This window comes from Panthera onca, chromosome C1 (genome assembly GCF_046562875.1).
Source record: "Panthera onca isolate mPanOnc1 chromosome C1, mPanOnc1 haplotype 2, whole genome shotgun sequence".
Lineage (NCBI taxonomy): Eukaryota > Metazoa > Chordata > Mammalia > Carnivora > Felidae > Panthera > Panthera onca.
Genome location: NC_138346.1, coordinates 161,979,468 through 162,000,281, shown reverse-complemented (window position 1 = coordinate 162,000,281; position 20,814 = coordinate 161,979,468). Strand labels below are relative to the sequence as shown.

The 20,814-nt window shown below is 35.7% G+C and overlaps 1 protein-coding gene across 3 annotated transcripts in view; it reads right to left on the bottom strand.

The window, feature by feature from the left end:
• NEGR1 (neuronal growth regulator 1) overlaps window positions 1–20,814 on the bottom strand; it is an 855,325-nt gene that overhangs the window by 568,634 nt on the left and 265,877 nt on the right. The window contains exon 1 of one of the 3 annotated variants that reach the window (XM_060626825.2): window positions 354–808. The exons of 1 other annotated variant lie outside the window; for it this stretch is intronic. In XM_060626825.2, the coding sequence (XP_060482808.1) occupies window positions 354–661 (308 nt within the window). In that variant the 5' untranslated portion in view covers window positions 662–808. Of the gene's footprint in view, window positions 1–353; window positions 809–20,814 lie in introns of those variants that run through there. One more of the 3 variants, XM_060626824.3, reaches the window with a different exon arrangement.

The window sequence follows — 20,814 nt, the reverse complement described above, 5'->3', positions numbered from 1 at the left end:
ATCAACACTAAACCATCCTGCACACCTCGAAAACTGATCTGAGGATTAACACAACAATCTGCACAACCTGAACCACAGAACTCAGCAGGTACACGGTGCAGAGAGGTGAACTAGGGGAGAGAGAAGCTGTGGAGGGCAGGAAGCTGTTTTTGCTTGAGGAGAGAGGACAGGGACAGGGGGAGAGTACAGGAAAGCACTTCCCCCTGCCCCTTGCAGAAAGCAGCTGGAGAGAAAAGAAAGAGTACACAAGGAACTGAACAAAAAAGGGAGAAAGGAGAACGGAGAGGGTTGAAATTCCATTAAGACTCTATAAACAGTGGGAGTGCAGAGTCTGAAACTCTGCAGCTCAATACCTGGCGGTGCTCTGGTGGGAAGGGTGAATCTCCAGGAGCAGAGAGTGAGGTGTGATGGGTCCAAGGGCCACAGACAAGAGAGGCCGTTCCCCTGCTGGGAGGACATTTGGTAGAGGCTGTGTGGCCTCCCAAAGGTCACAACAGACCCTGGAGAACAACCACATTGGCTGGTGCTGGAACAAGGACTTTAAATGCGAAGCCTGGTGCCAGATGTGTGTTGTGATTTTCCATAATCCCTGAAACACTCCGGCTACATGATTGGGTGAAGATTTTCTGGGGTGGGCTGCCTCTGTGCATCGGCAGCACATGGTCCCTCCAACGTTCCTGGGTACGGCCGGCACCCGGCCATTGCTCGGTGAGACCCTCCACCAGAAGATACGAATGGGTCAAAGCTGCAGTTCCTCAGAAGTGAGGGGTCAGGAAACACAGCCGCATCTTAGATGAAACTCAGGAGGGAGGTGCTACCTGGCAACCTGATGACAAACAGTTTAAAAGTGGGGAGTGGACAGAACCCAGAGACAAAGAAGCCTGTGTGACTGGTGGTCGGAGAAGCACAGAGTTCCAATCCTAGAGACTAGAACCTGGGTGACTCCATTTTCACCACTCCCGTGCATGCCCATACACACCTACAGATGCCACAAAATCCACCTTAGTAAACTAAGCAGTGCCATCTAGTGGAGAACAGAGCCATTACACTAAGCCCCACCCAACTGGGCCAACCTCGCTCTTCAGGAACAACACAAGTCTGTCCACCTGCTTAGTTTACAGACTATAAAGTGCTTCATAGTTTGACTTCTAGGGAAAAACGATGTAATTTCAATTGTATTTCAGTCTGTTCGCTGGTCATCTATTCAGGTTTTTTTTTCTTTTTCTTATTTTTGAATACAGAAAGAGAAAATATTTATTTTTATTTTCCATTTTTATTAAAAATATTTTTAATTTTTTCTCCTATATTTTTTACTTTTCTGTGAAATTTTCCAAATTCTATTTTACTTCCATTATTTCATTTTATTCTATTTCATTGTATTCATTTTTTCAAATTTTCAAACATTTTCATTTTTTTTCTTTTTCTTATCTTTCCCTTTTTTTTTTCTTATCTATCAAGCTCCTTTCAACAACCAGACCAAAACACACCTAGGATCTAGTGTCCTTTATTTGACTTTTTTTGTCTTGTTTTTAATATTTTAGTTTTAATTTTTCTTTTACCTTATTAACTACTTTTCTTCCTTCAAAGGACAAAATGCAGGAATTCACACCATAAGAAAGAACAGGAAGAAATGACAGCCAGGAACTTAACACAGATACAAGCAAGATGTCTGAATCAGAATTTAGAATCACGATAATAAGAATACTAGCTGGAGTTGAAAATGGATTAGAATCCCCTTCTGCGGAGATAAAAAAAAGTAAAAGTCAGGATGAAATAAAAAATGCTATAACTGAGCTGCAATCTTTAATGGCAGCCATGGCGGCAAACAAGGATGAAGCAGAGCAGTGAATCAATGATATAGAGGACAAAATTATGGAGAGCAATGCAGCAGAAAAAAGAGGGAGACTAAGGCAAAAGAGCATGATTTAAAAGTTAGAGAAATCAGTGACTCATTAAAAAGGAACATCAGAATCATAGGGGTCCCAGAAGATGAAGAGAAAGAAAAAAGGGTACAAGGGTATTGTGAGCAAATCATAGCAGAAAACTCTCATAAACTGGGGAAAGATACAGACATCAAAATCCAGGAAGCACAGAGGACTGCCATTAGATTTAACAAAACCCAACCATCGACAAGGCATATCATAGTCAAATTCAGAAAATACTCAGGCAAGGAAAGATTCATGAAAGCAGCAAGGGAAAAAAAGTCCTTCACCTACAAGGGAAGACAGATAAGGTTAGCTACAGACCTATCCACAGAAACTTGGCAGGCCAGAAGTGGCAGGATATATTCAATGTGCTGAATTGGAAAAATATACAGCCAACAATTCTTATCCAGCAAGGCTGTCATTCAAAAAAGAAGGAGAGATAAAAAGTTTCCCAGACAAACAAAAATTAAAGGAGTTCATGACCACTAAACCAGCCCTGCAAGAAATTTTAACGGGGGCTGTCTGAGGGGAGAAAAGACAGGAAAAAAAAAAAAAAGCAGCAAAGACTAAAATTAGGTCCAGAGAACACCACCAGAAAGTTCAACTTTACAGGCAACAAAATGTCAATAAATTCATATCATTCAGTACTCACTCTAAACATCAATGGACTAGGGGCGCCTGGGTGGCTCAGTTGGTTAAGCATCTGAATTCAGCTCAGGTCATGATCTCGTAGTTCATGAGTTCGAGCCCCGCATCAGGCTCTGGGCTCACAGCTTGGAGCCTGCAGCCTGCTTTGGATTCTCTGTCTCCCTCTCTCTGCTTTTCCCCTGCTTGCACTCTGTCTCTGTCTCTCTCTCAAAAATAAATAAACATTAAAAAAAAACTTTTAAAAATCAATGGGCTAAATGCTCTGATCAAAAGACACAGGGTAACAGAATGGATAAGAAAACAAGATCCATCTATATGCTGTTTACAAACGACCCACTTTAGACCTAAAGACACCTACAGATTGAAAATAAGGGGATGGAGAACCATCTATCATGCTAATGGTCGCCAAAAGAAAGCCGGAGTGGCCATACTTGTATCAGACAATGTAGACTTTAAAATAAAGACTGTAACAAGAGATGAAGAAGGGCATTATATCATAATTAAGGGGTCTATCCACCAAGAAGACCTAACAATTGTAAAAATTTATGCTCCAAATGTGAAAGAACCCAAATATACAAATCAATTACTCACAAACATAAGGAAACTCATTGATAATAATACCATAATAGTAGAGGACTTCAACAACTCACTTACAGCAATGGACAGATCATCTAAACAGAAAATCAGGAAATAATGGCTTTGAATGACACACTGGACCGGATGGACTTAACAGATATATTCAGAACAATCCATCCTAAAGCAACAGAATCACATTCTTCTCCAGTACACATGGAAAGTTCCCCAGAATAGATCACATACGGGGACCAAATCAGCCCTCAACAAGTACAAAAAGATCAAGATCATACCATGCATATTTTCAGACCACAATGCTATTAAACTCAAAATCAACCACAAGAAAAAATGTGGAAAGATAACAAATACTTGGAGAATAAACCATCCTACTAAAGAATGAATGGGCTAACCAAGAAGTTAAAGAGGAAATTAAAAAGTACATGCAAGCTAATGCAAATGATAACAGCACAGCTCAAAACCTACGGGAGGCAGCAAAGGCAGTCATAAGAGGAAAGTATATAGCAATCTAGGCCTTCCTAAAGAAGGAACAAAGGTCTCAGATACACAACCTAATCTCACGCCTTAAATAGCTGGAAAAAGAACAGTAAATAAAATCCAAAACCAGCAGAAGACAGGGAATAATAAAGATTAGAACAGAAATCAACACTATCAAAATCAAAAAACAAACAAACAAACAAACAACAATAACAGCAAAAAAAAAAAAAAAAGTAGAACGTATCAATGAAACCAGAAGCTGGTTCTTTGAAGGAATTAACAAAATTGATGAATCCCTAGCCAGTTTGATCAAAAAAGAAAAAGGAAAGGCCCCAACTAAATAAAATCAAGAATGAAAGCAGAGAGATCACAACCAACACAGCAGAAATACAAACAATAATAAGAGAGTATCATGAACAATTATACCCCAATAAAATGGGCAATATGGAAGAAATGGACAAATTCCTAGAAACATATAAACTACTAAAACTGAAATAGGAAGAAATAGAAAATTTGAACAGACCCATAACGTAAAGAAATAAATTATTAATCAAAAATCTCCCAAAAAACAAAAGTCCAGGGCCAGATGACTTTCCAGGGGAATTCTACGAAACATATAAAGAAGAGTTAACACCTATTCTCTCGAAGCTGTTCCAAAAAATAGAAATGGAAGGAAAACTTGCAAACATCTTCTATGAAGCCAGCATTACCTTGATTCCAAAACCAGACAGAGGCCCCACTTAAAAGGAGAACTATAGACCGATATCCCTGATGAACATGGATACAAAAATCCTCAAAAAGATACTAGCCAACCGGATCCAACAATACATTAAAAAAATTATTCACCACGACCAAGTGGGGATTTATACCTGGGATGCAGGGCTGGTTCAATATCTGCAAACTAATCAATGTGATACATCACATCAATAAAAGAAAGGACAAGAACCACATGATCCTCTCAATAGATGCAGAGAAAGACTTTGACAAAATACAGCATCCTTTCTTGATAAAAACCCTCAAGAAAGTAGGGATAGAAGGATCATACCTTAAGATCATAAAAGCCATATATGAAAGGCACACCGCTAATTTAATCCTCAATGGGAAAAAAACTGAGAGCTTCCCCCCAAGGTCAGGAACAAGACAGGGATGTCCACTCTCAACACTATTATTCAACATAGTATTGGAAGTCTTAGCCTCAGCAATCAGACAACAAAAAGAAACTAAAGGCATTCAAATCAGCCAGGAGGAGGTCAAACTTTCACTCTTTGCAGATGACATGATTTTCTATATGGAAAACCCAAAAGATTCCACTAAAAAACTGCTAGAACTGATCCATGAATTCAGCAAAGTCACAGGATATAAAATGAATGCACAGAAATAGGCTGCATTCCTATACACCAATAATGAAGCAACAGAATGGGGAAGTCAAGGAATTGAACCCATTTACAATTGCACCAAAACTCATAAAATACCTAGGAGTAAATATAACCAAAGAGGTGAAAAATCTATACACTGAAAAGTATAGAAAGCTCATGAAAGAAACCGGAGAAGACACAAAAAATGGAAAAATATCCCACGCTCCTGGATAGGAAGAACAAATATTGTTAAAATGTCAATACTACCCAAAGTAATCTACATATTCAATGCAATACCTATCAAAATATTACCAGTATTCTTCACAGAGCTAGAGAAAAGAATCCTAAAATTTGTATGGAACCAGAAAAGACCCTGAATAGCCAAAGCAATCTTGAAAAAGAAAACCAAAGCTGGAGGTATCACAATCCCAGACTTCAAGATGTATTACAAAGTTGTAATCATCAAGACAGTATGGTACTGGCTCAAAAACAGACATCAGATCAATGGAACAGAATAGAGAACCCAGAAATGGACCCACAAACCTATGGCCAACTAACCATTGACAAAGCAGGAAAGAATACCCAACATAATAGACAGTCTCTTAAGCAAGTGGTACTGGGAAAACTGGACAGCAACATGCAGAAAAATGAACCTGGACCACTTTCTTACACCATGCACAAAAATAAACTCAAAATGGGTGAAAGACCTAAACGCAAGACAGGAAGCCATCAAAATCCTAGAGGAGAAAGCAGGCAAAAACCTCTTTGACCTCAGTCACAGCAACTTTTTACTCAACACGTCTCCGAAGGCAAGGGAAACAAAAGCAAAAATGAACTATTGGGATCTCATCAAAATAAAAAGCTTCTGCACAGTGAAAGAAACAATCAGCAAAAAAAGGCAACAGACGGAATGGGAGAAGATATTTGCAAATGACATATCAGATAAAGGGTTAGTAACCAAAATCTATAAAGAACTTATCAAACTCAACATCCAAAAAAACAAATAAACCAGTGAAGAAATGGGCAAAAGACATGGATAGACACTTCTCCAAAGAAGACATCCAGATGGCCAACGGACACATGAAAAAATGCTCAACATCACTCATCATCAGGGAAACACAAATCAAAACCACAATGAGATACCACCTGACACCTGTCAGATGGCTAACATTAACAACACAGGCAACAACAGATGTTGGCCAGGATGAAGAGAAAGAGGATCTCTTTTGCACTTCTGGTGGGAATGCAAACTGGTGCAGCCACTCTGGAAAACAGTATGGAGATTCCTCAAAAATTTAAAAATACCCTACAACCCTGCAATTGCACTACTAGGTATTTATCCAAGGAATACAGGTATGCTGCTTCGAAGGGGCACATGCACCCCAATGTTTATAGCAGCACTATCAACAATAGCCAACATTTGGAAAAAGCCCAAATGACCACTGACAGATGAATGGATAAAGAAGATGTGGTGTGTGTGTGTATATATATATTTATACATTTATATATTTATATATATATGTAGATATATATAAATATATAAATATATATGTATGTATATATATGTGTGTGTGTGTGTGTGTGTGTATATATATATATATATATATATATATATATATATATATACACACATTACTTGGCAATCAAAAAGAATGAAATCTTGCCATTTGCAACTACATGGATGGAACTAGAGGGTATTATGCTAAGCGATATTAGTCAGTCAGTGAAAGACAAATGAGACTTCACTCATATGAAGACTTTCAGATACAAAACAGATGAACATAGGGGAAGGGAAGGAAAAACAATATAAAAACAGGGAGGGGGACAAAACATAAGAGACTCTTAATATAGAGAAAAAACCAGAGTTGCTGGAGGGGTTTTGGAGCGGGGGATAGGCTGATTGGGTAAGGGGCATTAAGGAATCTACTCCTGAGATCATTGTTGCACTATATGCTAACTAACTTGGATGTAAATTAAATAAATTATTAATAAAACGTGAAAAAAAAAGAATCTACAACCTCAAGGAGCCCACCCATGGTCTGGTGTATTGATAGATATGATCATTAGAGAACAATGAAAGAAAACACGTAATTTTTTGGTAGAATTTCATTATATAGCCTACAGAATAAATGTTCAATAAGAGTTTAAAGAATTTGGTGGAAGAGCATTGGAATAATGAAACCATATAACATGAGGAAATGATATAAAAAATTTAGTATTCATATTGCTAATCAATAATGTCATATGGATTGTCTACTCTTAAAAGTAAATCAATACTAACTTTCAAAAATGCAATTCAGCAATTCATTAATTATTCTTTACAAACTGCACCAAAGAGTTGACCACTGATCTCTTATGGTTTCCTTAAATCAATGCAAAGGACACATCAACTGTAAAATGCTCCTTGTTTCCAAGCTTACTAAAAATAATTGCTGCTAATGGGGTACAATTTAAATGCATATGAATAAAAACATTTTAAGAGGTGACACCTGTTATTAACTTGTAAAGTGGCTTGAAAGAATCACTTAAAACTGGGCAATGTTCAGATGGACACTTTCAAGGTTAGCAAATCAAAACTGAAAAAAAAACAACAACAGAGATTTAAAGAAAAGGTAGAAGGAAATTAAATTCTATGTTCAGATTTTTATTTCTTTAGAAATGTTTCTGATTCAGGCATAACCCAAAATACTATTCAAATGCTTGAATATCCGGTTAACCTTGATGCCTTTAAACCCTATGTGAAATGTTGGATCTACAGGTTAGCCTTCACAACTCAGCTGTTGTTCTGCTCTGCCTGGTACAATATTGACTTTTATAGAAAGCTTTGTAAATATCAACATTTTTGTACCTAACCTCAAGCTGAAGCAGCACAGCAAATGCAGCCTGTCAACAAACATGCAATGCCACTCTAAAAGGATCTTGACAGAATTTAATTAGAAAGTTAAATAAGCAAGGAGAGGATACATTGGTGGAAAAGGAAAACACAAGAAAGAAGTGAAGAATGGCATTGCAAAAATACAGACATTAAGAAAATAAAAAGGTAATATTTGGATACTTTCAAGCTGGTAGAATAATAAGGAACTTGAAAATGGCCATGAAAGAAGCCATGAGGTTATTGGAAGATAGGATTAAATTTTGTTTTAGACCATACTAACTAAACTTGTTTATCCTGATAGACTTTCTTTATCACATTGAGCTTATGTTAATAAGCATGGTACAAAATATGATATAAAGTCCTTCATGAAAACAGCAAATTGAAGGAATATACACTGCATTGTCTTTTCCAGAACCAATTCAATGCAAGCAAAACCTGAAAGATCAGAATGAATAGAATTAAAATGTGTTATTTCAATTCAGAATTCTTAGAAAGCATACGATTTATTTTTGTTATAGTGTTGTATAGTGAACCTAGTGCCACAAATTTATAGTTTGTTTACATGAGTCATTTTTCATGTAGTAAGGGAGAGATTAATGAATAAATAAATGATTTAGAGATTAATGGGTAAAAAGAAAGAATGCTTTCCTCCCATTTGTGTGTGTGTGTGTGTGTGTGATCAGCATGCCATCGTAGTTGAGGAGGAAAGAAGTTTAGAAAAATAGATGTCTTAGTTCCACTGCTATAACTAATACCATACACAATGTGGCTTAAACAACAGAAATTTCTTTCTCACCATTCTAGAGGTTAAGAAGTCTGAGATAAGGGTGCTAGTATGGTCAGCTTCTGGGGAGAGCTTTCTTTCTGGTTTGCAGACAGCCATCTTGGCTGTGTTCTCACATGGCAGAGAGAAGGAGGAAGCAAGCTCTCCTCTGTCTCATCTTAGAATTGCACTGGTCTCACAATAAGGGCTTCACTTTCATGGCTTAATGATCCTCCAAAGGTCCCATTTCCACATGCCACCACATTAGGGAAAAGCATTTCAATATATGGGTTTTGGTGGGGCGGGGGACACAAACATTTAGTCCACAGCAATAGGAGTAAATGAACTTCCTATAACCAACAACTACTCTAAGCCACAATTTTATTTTTCTCTTTTCTTTTCCTTTCACCCAATTCATTATACGTATATAAATTGTGTGTGTGTGTGTGTGTGTGTGTGTGTGCGTGCGCATATGTATATATACAAAATCAAGAAGTCAAACACTAAAATATATGCATAACTCTAAGCTATATATAAAATCCTAATTGAGGAAATACTTATTTGATATTAAAAGTAATTTTCATCTATATATTCTTTATCCTATAAAGTATACTTATTAAATAATATGGTAAAATATAAAAAGCTGTTAATATATTTTTTAAATTTTTTTATGTTTATTTACTCTTGAAGGAGAGAGATAGAACGTGAGTGGGGGAGGGGCAGAGAGAGAGGGAGACGCAGAATTTGAAGCAGACTCTGAGCTGTCAGCACAGAGCCTGATGCAGGGCTTGAACTCATGATCTCTGAGATCATGACCTGAGTGAAGTCGGTTGCCCAACTGACTGAACCACCCAGGCACCCTAAAATTGCTATTATTTTTAATTAAGCCTTTATATTTTATAATTAAACATATCTAGATTTGTATTCATTTGAAATTTATGAAATATTGTTTAAAAGCTTGGAAAAGAATTGCTTTAAAGAATTTTAGTTGAGTTATAATAAATACATGGTTATAATAAATATGTTTATTTTTTTATAAATTCAGCTTCCATATTTCCTTTACTTAAGTACTAAGTTGATCTTCTGTAACATGTTCCAAATGACTTCAATATTTCAAATATTCAGCAGCAGGCAATCATGCAGAGATTCAGGAAAGAACATTTAGCAAAAGAACCACTTAGGAAAATTAACAATATAATCACCTATATTTTGATTCAATTTATCTTTCAATTCCCATGTGTTAGTAATACAAATAGTAATTATCAAATATACCTTTCAGTGGCCAATCTTTTCCAATAAAAGTTTACTCATTTGTCAAGTACTTTTTTTTTAACCAAAAAGTAACAAAGGCTTAAATTCTTACAAAAAGAAAAATTTATGAGAGACTACTAGGTTTGTCATTGCTACGTCTGTCATTTAATCGTGGCATGTATTTAATTTCAGACCTTCTTCAGTGTAACTCACATATATTTGAAATAAAATATGCAAATAAATTCAGTCTCTGGAGAAGGGTAAATTCAACCATGAAGCAGAAGAGATTTCCATTTTCCTAATGTACTGTGGCACTTCTGTGTGTCCACTTACATTAGCCTATGAGAGTGTCTCCAGCTCTGGCAGCCCCAAGAATGTGTTAAAAAGACATGGTAAATTCAGAGTTCTGAGAGTAAATAAACCTTGTGTAAAAGAGGACTTCCGGACAACGTAGGTAGAGTAGAAACATTCCATGCATTTTAAATGCCTATAATCATGATTCTCCACCACAAAATGTAATATATGTTCTATCAGAATAATTATTTTCCTCTATACTTATTAATGCCGCAAAATAAAGTGTCCTTCTCACCTTCTCTCCTGCTCAGTACCCAGCCTAATGCTAAGGGTTGGGGAAGGAAGGGCTCCGTTCAGGTACATTTTGAGTTTTAACATTAAGCACCCAGTAATTAGTCAATAACCTACCTGCATAATGTGATGAGGGAAAAACTGACAAATCAGAAGAAAAGTGTTTCCAAAAGTCCCAGTGAAAAATAATACTAGTAACCCAAATGTGGAGATGAATCTCCATTTCTAAAGTATTGTCATGGCTTACCGCGTTAAAAACTGTAAAACAATATGGTGGCTTGCAAAGACAAGGTTAGAATGACTTTAACAAGTCCCTTTGAGCCAATATCAAATAGTCTCTGCAGCATCCTTACCTTCCCTACAAAGCACAGTGGGGAGAAGTACATTGTCAAGCACTTTTTTATAAGAGTGTAAAGTGAAAGATCAAGGTCAAACTTAGCGATGCAAATTTTTGTTTGTTTTTGTATGTTTTCATAAGCCTACATTTCTCCAGATGTTTCCTTACTGTTAGGCCTTATTCTTTTCCTTTCAAAGGTCAAAAATCTCCTTATAAAAATAAATCATTTCTTCCTTTCATGATAAAGGAAAATAAACATTAATATTGGGACAATTTAAAAATAAAAAAGGAAAGGATGTCATTTAATCCCGGGTTTACCACAGAATAAAATGTGCTGAGAGGAATTTACTTGTAATCGTAAATGTCTTTGGGTTCCCTGCAAATGACCATTTCTTTCATAACTTCTCATATATTTCTCCCAGTTTGGAGTTCTTTTGAAATTAGCATCCCAGGGTAAATTCAGACATTCAACTCTTTTAAAACATTTTTTTTTCTCCTTCTAAGTTCAAAGGATACTGAAAAGAAAAAAAGAAAGAAAGAAAGAAAAGTAAAGTTTCTCTATTTCTGTCTAACCTGACCAATTGCCTAGGTCAAGCTCACTGTGAGCTCAGTTGATTGGCAGAAGGAGACACCAGAGGTGTTCCTGAAGAAGGTCATTCTCTAGGCCAGCTAAGACTTTTTTTTCTGCCTTTGCTATGCTACGTTACCCATTGAGCTATGGCTACTAGTTAAAAAAAATGCATGTAAGAAATGAAGTACTGCAGATAGTACAAAAAGAATAGAGAGGCAAAGCTACAGCTGCCTATATGTAGGTGAACAATTAATGTTAAAAAAAAAACCTTTACTATAATTTTCTTCTGTTCAAAAACTACATGTTTTAAATTGAGAAGCTTAAAGAAAATCTGATTAAATTCTACAAAGCATACTCTTAGGATAAAGGCCATTTTCTATCATTTATTAATAATGTTAGCTATTTCTTCACAAGTACATTAATACCTTACCAAAGGCCTGACGCATATTTTCTTTGTTTCTCAAGAAACGATATCAAGTGAGCTGTCTTAGGTATATAAGAATACAGGGACTGGTTCTGGACTATAAAGAACTACAGGGGCAGCTGAGTGGCTCAGTCAGTGAGGCATCCCACGGGTCATGATCTCACCGCTCCTGAGTTCCAACCTTGCATCAGGCCCTGTGCTGATAGCTCAAAGCCTAGAGCCTGCCTCAGATTCTGTGTCTCCCTCCTTCTCTGCCCCTCTCCTGCTCATGCTTTGTCTCTTTCTCTCAAGAATAAATAAACATTAAAAGAATTTTTTAAAAAGAAGAACTAGAAGAAATATAATGAAATCCTGAATTTAAATAAAGTAAGTTTATGGGTTGCTTGAATAAATACTTGTTTGTTTATTTTCCTCTGGAATTTTACTTAAAGAACATTAATATCACTTTTGTTATGATAAGGAAATAATAATATATGATGTGTGTATACACAACTCATTGGTGCTTCTTATTGGTGTCAATAATTATTATCTATATTTTTATAAAATGGCAAATTGAGTTTAGCAGACACAATGTACCCAAGGCCACATAGTTAATAAATAGATTAATCAAAGAAGGGTTAAAAATGTCCTTTCAGGAGCCCCAATCTAGATATCTACTACTATGGAATCTCTCTCATCACTGTTAATAAATAAATCTTTTTTCTTAAAACTCTAATAAAATGCATGCAGTTTCTCGTTTGTGCTCTACTAGTTAGTATGCATCGTGACATTTTTCCCAGTCTACATTATAGCTTCCTATACATAAATCTTAGGATACAGAGCAAGTTGTTTTACTTACTCTACCTAGCTGAAATTTCTCATCCGCGAATGGGAATATGAATGGTATCTACCTCAAGTTGATCTGTGTTAAGTATTAAGAGACAGTCTATGTAAACACTTACTATATGCCCTGACACACAGCAAATGCTCACACATTTCAAATATTATTATTATGAATTTTCATAACCATCTTTGATAGCAAACTCACTAAAACTTGAGCGTTGCCCCATGGAATGCCCTTTGTACAACACTTTGTACAGTCCCATGATTTCTCCTAAATACCGTCTTCATTAGAATTGCATATAGTATCTGTTAAATGCACACTCCTGGGTTATGCCACAGATGTTTCAGAAAACCTCTTCAGAAATTACTTTAGTGAAAACAGGGAAGTCAAACACACCTGCATTAAAATATGGTCCTAGCACATATCACCACTAAGAATCACTAAGCCTATCTGAACTATTTCTCATCTGAAGAAACGAAAGGAAAGAAGGAAGGAATAAAGGACAAATGGAGCGTTAATAAGAAGGAAGGAAGGAAGGACAAAAGGAATAGTGTTAATAATATCAACCTCACAGAATTGTAATATTGATTAAATGATATTTTTGTAAGAATATTTTATGCAATCATATTGTCATGTAGCAGGTAACCAACAAAGCTAATAGTTCTCTTTATCTTCCATAACAGGAATAATCAGAACTCAAATCTAAGGAGTTTCCTTTACTGTCAACTCCAGAAACTGGCCTGGAGATTCCCCAAACCATTCTGTCTTCCTCTACATTTCAGGGACAGATCCTCTTCTAAGCTCTCCCAATCTTTGTGAAGGTTAGCATATGGATCCTTATATAATAATCTAATTTTGATTTCATTTAAATCCAAAATTAGCATAGATTCCTCAACTTATGTTTTTCTTCCTTCTTTTTTTAATCATTCTACTTTTAACTGCAGGGATTTTGTTTATCAAAAGCACAATCTCAAGTTAAAAATATTCTTTGGACAAAGTAGTCCTCAGAGACCCTACTCTCATCTATCCACATACAAACATCTTCATGCATAGGGCAGGAAATATTCTGTGACAGTAACCTAAGGGATTCCACTCAGGACTTCCACATTTGTCTCCCTACATCTCTACATATTCACCCCTTTTGTATCTAACCGGCCATTATAGACTGAACTAGTCAATAACAGGAGCCATGTGTTATTCACATCTTTAACCTCAATACCTGGCAACACAGGTGTATCATGGGCATTTATGTTCTCAAAGAATGAATGAAATCCAGGTAGATATTAGTAACTTTGGGGTCAGACAGTGATTCTAGGCTGCTTAAATCTGGGAAGTGAAAAAAAATCCTAGTTATTAAAAGCAGAAACTGGAATGCACAATAAAAATAATTCCAGCTGTCAAAAACCTACATGGAGGAAATGACAGGAAAAGAATACACGGGCAACAGAGACAGAAATAATTTGACTGAAAACTAAGTCCCCTCTGCCACTGTCCAGCCAGCTTGTCAGTTTAATTTGCAGTTGGAGAAAAGGAAGGGAGGTAAGTCAAAACAGGTGTTTGGTTCTTTTGTTTTGCTTTGTTTTGTTTGTTTTGTTTTCTCTTTTTAATGGGAGAAATCAAGTGAAAAAGCAAGGCTTCGCCAGCTGTGAAGAGCTGCTGACACCCGTGGTTGCCACATCCCAAGCCTGGGAGATAGGTCAGATGCCGCTAAAGACAGCTGATAAAATAAGGTGAGGATACATGTAGGGGAAAAAGTCAAAATGCTAAATAAAACACAGTGCTAAATAAAACACAGAAGGAAAGGAAAGAACAAACAGTGCCCACAAAACATCCAACTGCAAAATGTCCTTTTTTATCTTTGTTTTTCTAATTAGTACAAAGTCATACTCTTTCTTTTTCCTCCTTCTGTTCACTAAATAAAATGGGATGAAAATGGATAAAAATGAACACTTGGCCTTATGTGCAGTATTCAACCCTCTATACCTGCCAGGCTCAACTAAAGCATTGCAATATTCTCCCCTGGCTATTTATATTCTGTGTTTTGTTTTTTTTTTTTTCTTACCTCATTTCCCCACTGGCCCACCCACACTAGAAAGTGGAAAGAAAGGATTTATTCCGACAGCAGAATTGTGTGGCCCTAAGAAGAAACGACTTTGGTCACAACTCTGAGGGGTCATGATGGACAAGCGTAGAAGGTCATGAGCACTTATTTAGTGATGAAAGCCTGGGAGAGGGATAGATGGATGGGAATGGTTTCTTTAAGCATAGGAAGTAATCATGACCACAGTTAGATTTTTTAAGATAATTTAAACCTGATACACATGGCAACTCACAACAATATGTGTACTAGTCTTTACCAGTATCTCCATGCTGAGATCTCTCATTTAAAAGAGGCCCCCAATAGCATTTCGGTGCAACTGACAATGGAAATTGGAAAGGTGATGCCATAGAAGTTACCGATTTGGGCTAAAGAATAAAGTAACAGTAAAATTAAGTACATATTTAAAACTAATATTCCTTTCAAGTTTTTAGATTTTTTTTTTTGGGGGGGGGGCTTTGTTTGTTTGTTTAAATTATTTAATATAGTACCCTCTGCACGATTTTGCTCATGGCAGGGAAGTTCAATTTGGGCAGCATGGGGGCTGATGAACACTCTGAGACTCTACCCGGAAAGGGGGCTGAGAGAGAACGTAAGAATTCAAAGGATATTACTGGGCTCAGCATGTCTGAGAAGTTCATTACCAGCAAGTGCCTGAAAAAGACACAGTTGGTATTAGAATAATTCAGAATATCAGTGGGTGAGCTGATATCCTTGGAAAAGGGAAGTTTAAGGTTTGAAAGAACCATCGTTCAACGTTATGTAATAGCATTCACATGGGAATACTGACTTAGTAGATCAAACACTCTCAGATACGAGATGGAAAACCTGGAGGGTTCACAAATTCTTAAGGTACATCCAGCTATTGGAAATATTTCTAAATACTTAGTGAGGTTGATCACAAATAGCCACTATGAACAAGATACCAATGAGACGCGAGGAATTAATATACCACAGTATCTACTCTCAGAAAGCTCACATTCTTAGGCACTTAACAGTTTATCACAATACAGCATGGCCACTGCAAATAACAGAAGTATTATTGTGAAACTGGGGCACACTTAATGGCATTAAATCCAGTTTTATATTCAGAAGTTAGAGAATATTTCTATAAATAGTGGTGTCTAGGTGGAATCATTAATGATGAATTGTATTTAACTTAGCAATAAGAACAATATACACAAAGGACAGAAAGTGTGCAGGGACCCATAAAAGTCTAAACAGTGAGAGCATAAACTGATGAAGTACATAGTGTTTGCTCTAGTGCTGGGGATGGAGAGTGGGCATGTGCAAGGCTGTGAAGAGTCTTGTGCTGTATCAAAGAGCTGGGAGCTTTCCAGAAGGCAAAGGGAAGTCAGCTTTTTAATAAAGTGCATCCCTTTGATGCAATGTGAAAAGTATATTTTCCAAACTGCACATAGGCAGACAAGTTAGAATAAATATAACACAAGTTGAAGATAGTATTCGAGATTCCAAGGCTTAAATTTCAAATTTATATATAACTAATTACTCTTTTCAATAGCCTGGTTTTATATTCAACTATGTAAGTAATCTATTTTTTTTTTTTTTTGGAGGGCAAAATAAAACTCACCTTAATACTTCTTAGGTTTATAATTATTTCCTAAAAAAATAGACACTTTTGAAACCTACATAGAATTGTGACAGTAAATAATGTCAAGCACTATAATGTAATACTTTGGCTAACATAAAGTAACTATAAGTAAATAGATTTATTAATAACAGTTATTAATAACAGAAGGTATGAATTAAATATTATGCTCTGGTGATTATGGGCACTTCTAGAATGAAAAGACTAATTTTGGTACAGTTGGAAATTTTATTCTTAAAATTCTGGTTATCAGACTGTCATGTTCATGAAAAAGTTTTTTAAACTTTCATTATTCTGACATTTGACATTTTGCATTTAACTTTTTTTATACTTCAAGCAGTTGAAAACCTAAGTAATATTAATTTTACATGAATTATGATTAATAGGTAGGTGTTTACTTAAGAAATAATTTAAGAAAGTGTGTGGGAAGAACACTAGTCCCAAGAGATGTTCTCTGGGAGAAAAAAAAGAAAGAAAGAAAGAAAGAAAAGTGGCTCCCTAGTTAATTAAATTTGGGAACTGTAGAATTTTTAAAGATTCACAATGCACATTAGCATCTTAAAAGCTCTGAGGACCTCTGAAGGAAGAAAAAAAAAAGCTGTTCATCTTTTTTTATGCAACATTTCCAAAATATATTTAATCATATAACTTTTTACATTTTAAAGTGGTACCTATTAACATTATTATCTCCGTACTATTATTTAGAGTACTACTATTATAAAGAGTACTGCTTACTCTTTGCCAAGAATGCTGCAGTACAAACAGTATCTTAGTTAATATTATTGTGATTTAGGGGTTATTATACCTTTTCCCATATGAGGGACCCAAGGCCTATAAGTGGAGCTGGCTTGAAGTCCCATAAGTGTTAAGTGGCAGAACAGGGATTAAAACCAGGACTTTGAGTTGTACAAACTATATACTTAGGCATTATGTAATACTACTTTACTTACAAAGAATTTCTGTGTTTAAACTCACTTAAAAAATGCTTTCTGGGGGGGCGCCTGGGTGGCTCAGTAGGTTGAGCATCCGACTTCAGCTCAGGTCATGATCTCTTGCGGTTTGGGAGTTTGAGCCCTGCGTCGGACTCTGTGCCGACATCTCAGAGCCTGGAGCCTGCTTCGGATTCTGTGTCCCCCTCTCTCTTCACCCCACCCCTGCTTGTGCTCTGTCTCCCTCTGTCTTTCAAAAATGAATAAACAAGATTTAAAAAAATAAAAATTAAAAAAATTAAAAAATGCTTTCTGGGACGCTTGATGTGACATTTCCCAGTTACATTATTATTACTACTACTACTAGCCTCAATTTAAAATTCAGGTTAATGCTTTTATATTCCAGTACATGGCAAAATATGTAAAGGTTATTTAAATATTTATGGAACCTTTAAAATAGTGACTTTTCATCGTATTAACAATGTTATATTTATATGCTAAGATTTAATTAAATAATATGTTCAAGTAATAATTCCCACCTTATGAATACAATATTAACATATTATATTCTCATTAAATCAGTGTAGATATTGGGTTTTTAAAGGCAGCTCTTCATTGAATTGACACACCTATCAAGCCAGAAATACTTGCTACTTATTTATCCATTACAACAAAAGCAGTTTCCTTTGTAACAATTGTTCATACCTCTTTAGTATGAGCAGGAAAGTGACAATAAAGAGTTCTCTGAAATATGCCAAATGAAGGGATTCTTCCATAAAGCAGTACACAAAACGTTCAGGCATTTGGTTGCCATTAAAAGTATATTACAGGGTATTTTCCAAGGATCTATTTTAAGAAACGCAAATAAGACCATGTTCTATATAACGTTACAGCTAACACCTTATTTGTTCCAATTATTGTTAACATCCAGGTAACATATTTCAGAAAGGCACACTATTATGAGTTAAAACAGAAAACAGAATTTTAAAAAAATTCAATACTTTAGGAAAAAAAAAAAGCCTTCCTGAATTTGAAAGGGCTTACAACTGTTGTGATGTTTTTATAAGCATAATTAAAAGTAGTTACTCAGTTTTGCCTTATATTTTTGTTTTTTATTTACAGTATTTAGTGCGGCATTCTATCTTTTTCTAAAACAAACGCATTGATGTATTAAAATTTTGCAGCCACAAAAGCACATTTTATTGTACTGTGAGCTCGAGTATCTACACTATTCTACTAAAGTTGTTATGCGGACAGAATAGTTAACCTATAAGTCATTTAAAAGTTCCTTCATTAGATTTTTAGCATGGATAAAGTGACCATTACTATTTTTTAGGTAATTTGCTAGTAACTCTCGTGTCCATGACCAAAATAATGTCAAAGAATATCACAGTAAAAATAGGCCTCCAAAGTTATCTAGTCAATTCTAAACATGAATACAAATCCAGGCTGACATTTTATTTGGTCCAAAAAGAAATGAGAAGTGCAAGAATAGTGCCGTAACTTTTATATAAAGTTAAATTTTCTCAATTTAAGAAATTGTCCTTCATTCTGAGATCATGTCATCGTACATTTTTGTGTTTCAATGTCCTTATTTATTAAATAAATTTCTTATATCACTGATCAGTTTGAATCTTAGTTCCAATCTTAAAATAACCCGGACTGACCAACAATAACCCAAACTGACCTAAGTAAGATGAACAGGGAATTAAACGAAAAGTAATTAATGTAATGTGCAAGAAAGAGAAGTGCTAGAAGAAATTAACACTTGTTACCTACCATCCTTTACAAAGCATTTCTAATGTAATCATTCAAAAAGACCTGTGAGATATAAATTGTGTTCCTATTTTACAGAGAAACAGGATTAGAGTTAATTCTTCTAAGGTGGTGCAATTGTGACAGAGCCTATTTTGAAATTCAGGCCCGTATGCTTCTGGAGCCCACACTCTATCTCCTACACTCATCTGCCTCCAAGAATAAAAAGGACCAGGAAAAGATCCAAGAAAACATCGGCAATAATCCGGAAAACTTTTGAAGTTCCTGGAATTCCTACCCTCCACCCCAATACTTACACAATAAAAGTAAGAGGATTAAACCCAAAAATGCTTTCCTCTTAAATGTTGCTTTCATGAACAAGGAAAACACTAATCAGTAAGCCTGGAAGAACACGTACAGCAATTTAAATCAGCCCACATGCCAAGAGCTCAGGTGTTTGGGTTCATTCTAAGAGCCACCATTCTTCCTTTATCTCAGAGGCAAGGCACATGGTTTACCAATTGTGCTTTATATGTGGTCACTGCAATGCTACACAAATTTTGACCTTTCTATAGATTCTGGGGTTGCATCCAGTTAATTACAACCTCTGGTAATTTTTGTCTTATACCTGAGCTACTTATTTATTTGAATTTACTTAGCATCTTTGGAAGGGTTTGAGTCTGATATGCATATGGATTGACTGGATTTGGTTCTAGATTTTTATGACTATAAGTTTTACAGTCATCTTAATTTATTCTATATATTTGATAAAATATATGTATCAAGTGAATATGGTATCCAAGCAATGTAAACACACACATATATATTGTATAACGTATATATCTAGGTGTAATATGCATATAATATACATGTATAAGCCAAAAGGAGTGGGTAGCAGGAATGGGTAGCATGAGTAGATAATTAGAATAAAAACAGACTATGTCAGTTGACATGAGTAGATAATTAATTAGAATAAAAACAGACTATGTCAGTTGACATACAAGAAACTGAATGCTATAGGGGTGCCTGGGTGGCTCAGTTGGTTAAGCATCTGCATCTGACTTCAGCTCAGGTCACCATCTCGTGGTTCGTAGGTTCAAGCCCCACATCGGGTTCTGTGTTGACAGCTCAGAGCCTACTTTGGATTCTGTGTCTCCCTCTCTCTCTGCTCCTCCCCTACTCATGCTCTGTCTGTCTGTCTCTCTCTCTCTCTCAAAAATAATAAACATTAAAAATTAAAAAAAAAAGGAAACTGAATGGTATTGAACATCAAAAGAAGGAGAGATTTAGTGAGCGTACCAAGGACAGGGTCTAAGTTCAATTCTATATGCTTCCTTCCAATGTGCAATATTTGTTTTATGTTACTTTGCTTTGATATTTGCTATTGTTTCTTTACAAAATGGGTATAATAAAAAGAGCTTCTCAAGAGCAGAGAACATGCAGTATAACCTCATGACTTGGCAAAACTCCTAGTAATTTTTAACACCCAGGGATGTTTATTGAATAGATGAATGAGAAAATAGATGAATGATCATTTTGTGCAAAACTAGAAAGAACTTTTAAATGATTCCCATGCTTTCGCCATCCAGGATATCCCAGAGCTATCACTCCAGCTGGTTTTATTCTGCAGACTATGAGATTTTTTTTAAGACAGATGTAGTGGGTCTCATAAATCTGTTACAATCCAATTATTTTCTTTTGCAGAAAACTTGTGTTCTTTTAATTAGTCATAGTTTAAGAAAGAAAGCATCCTCTGAAATTACTTTGGAAAGTTGTTTTAAACAGCAGCACAAAAATA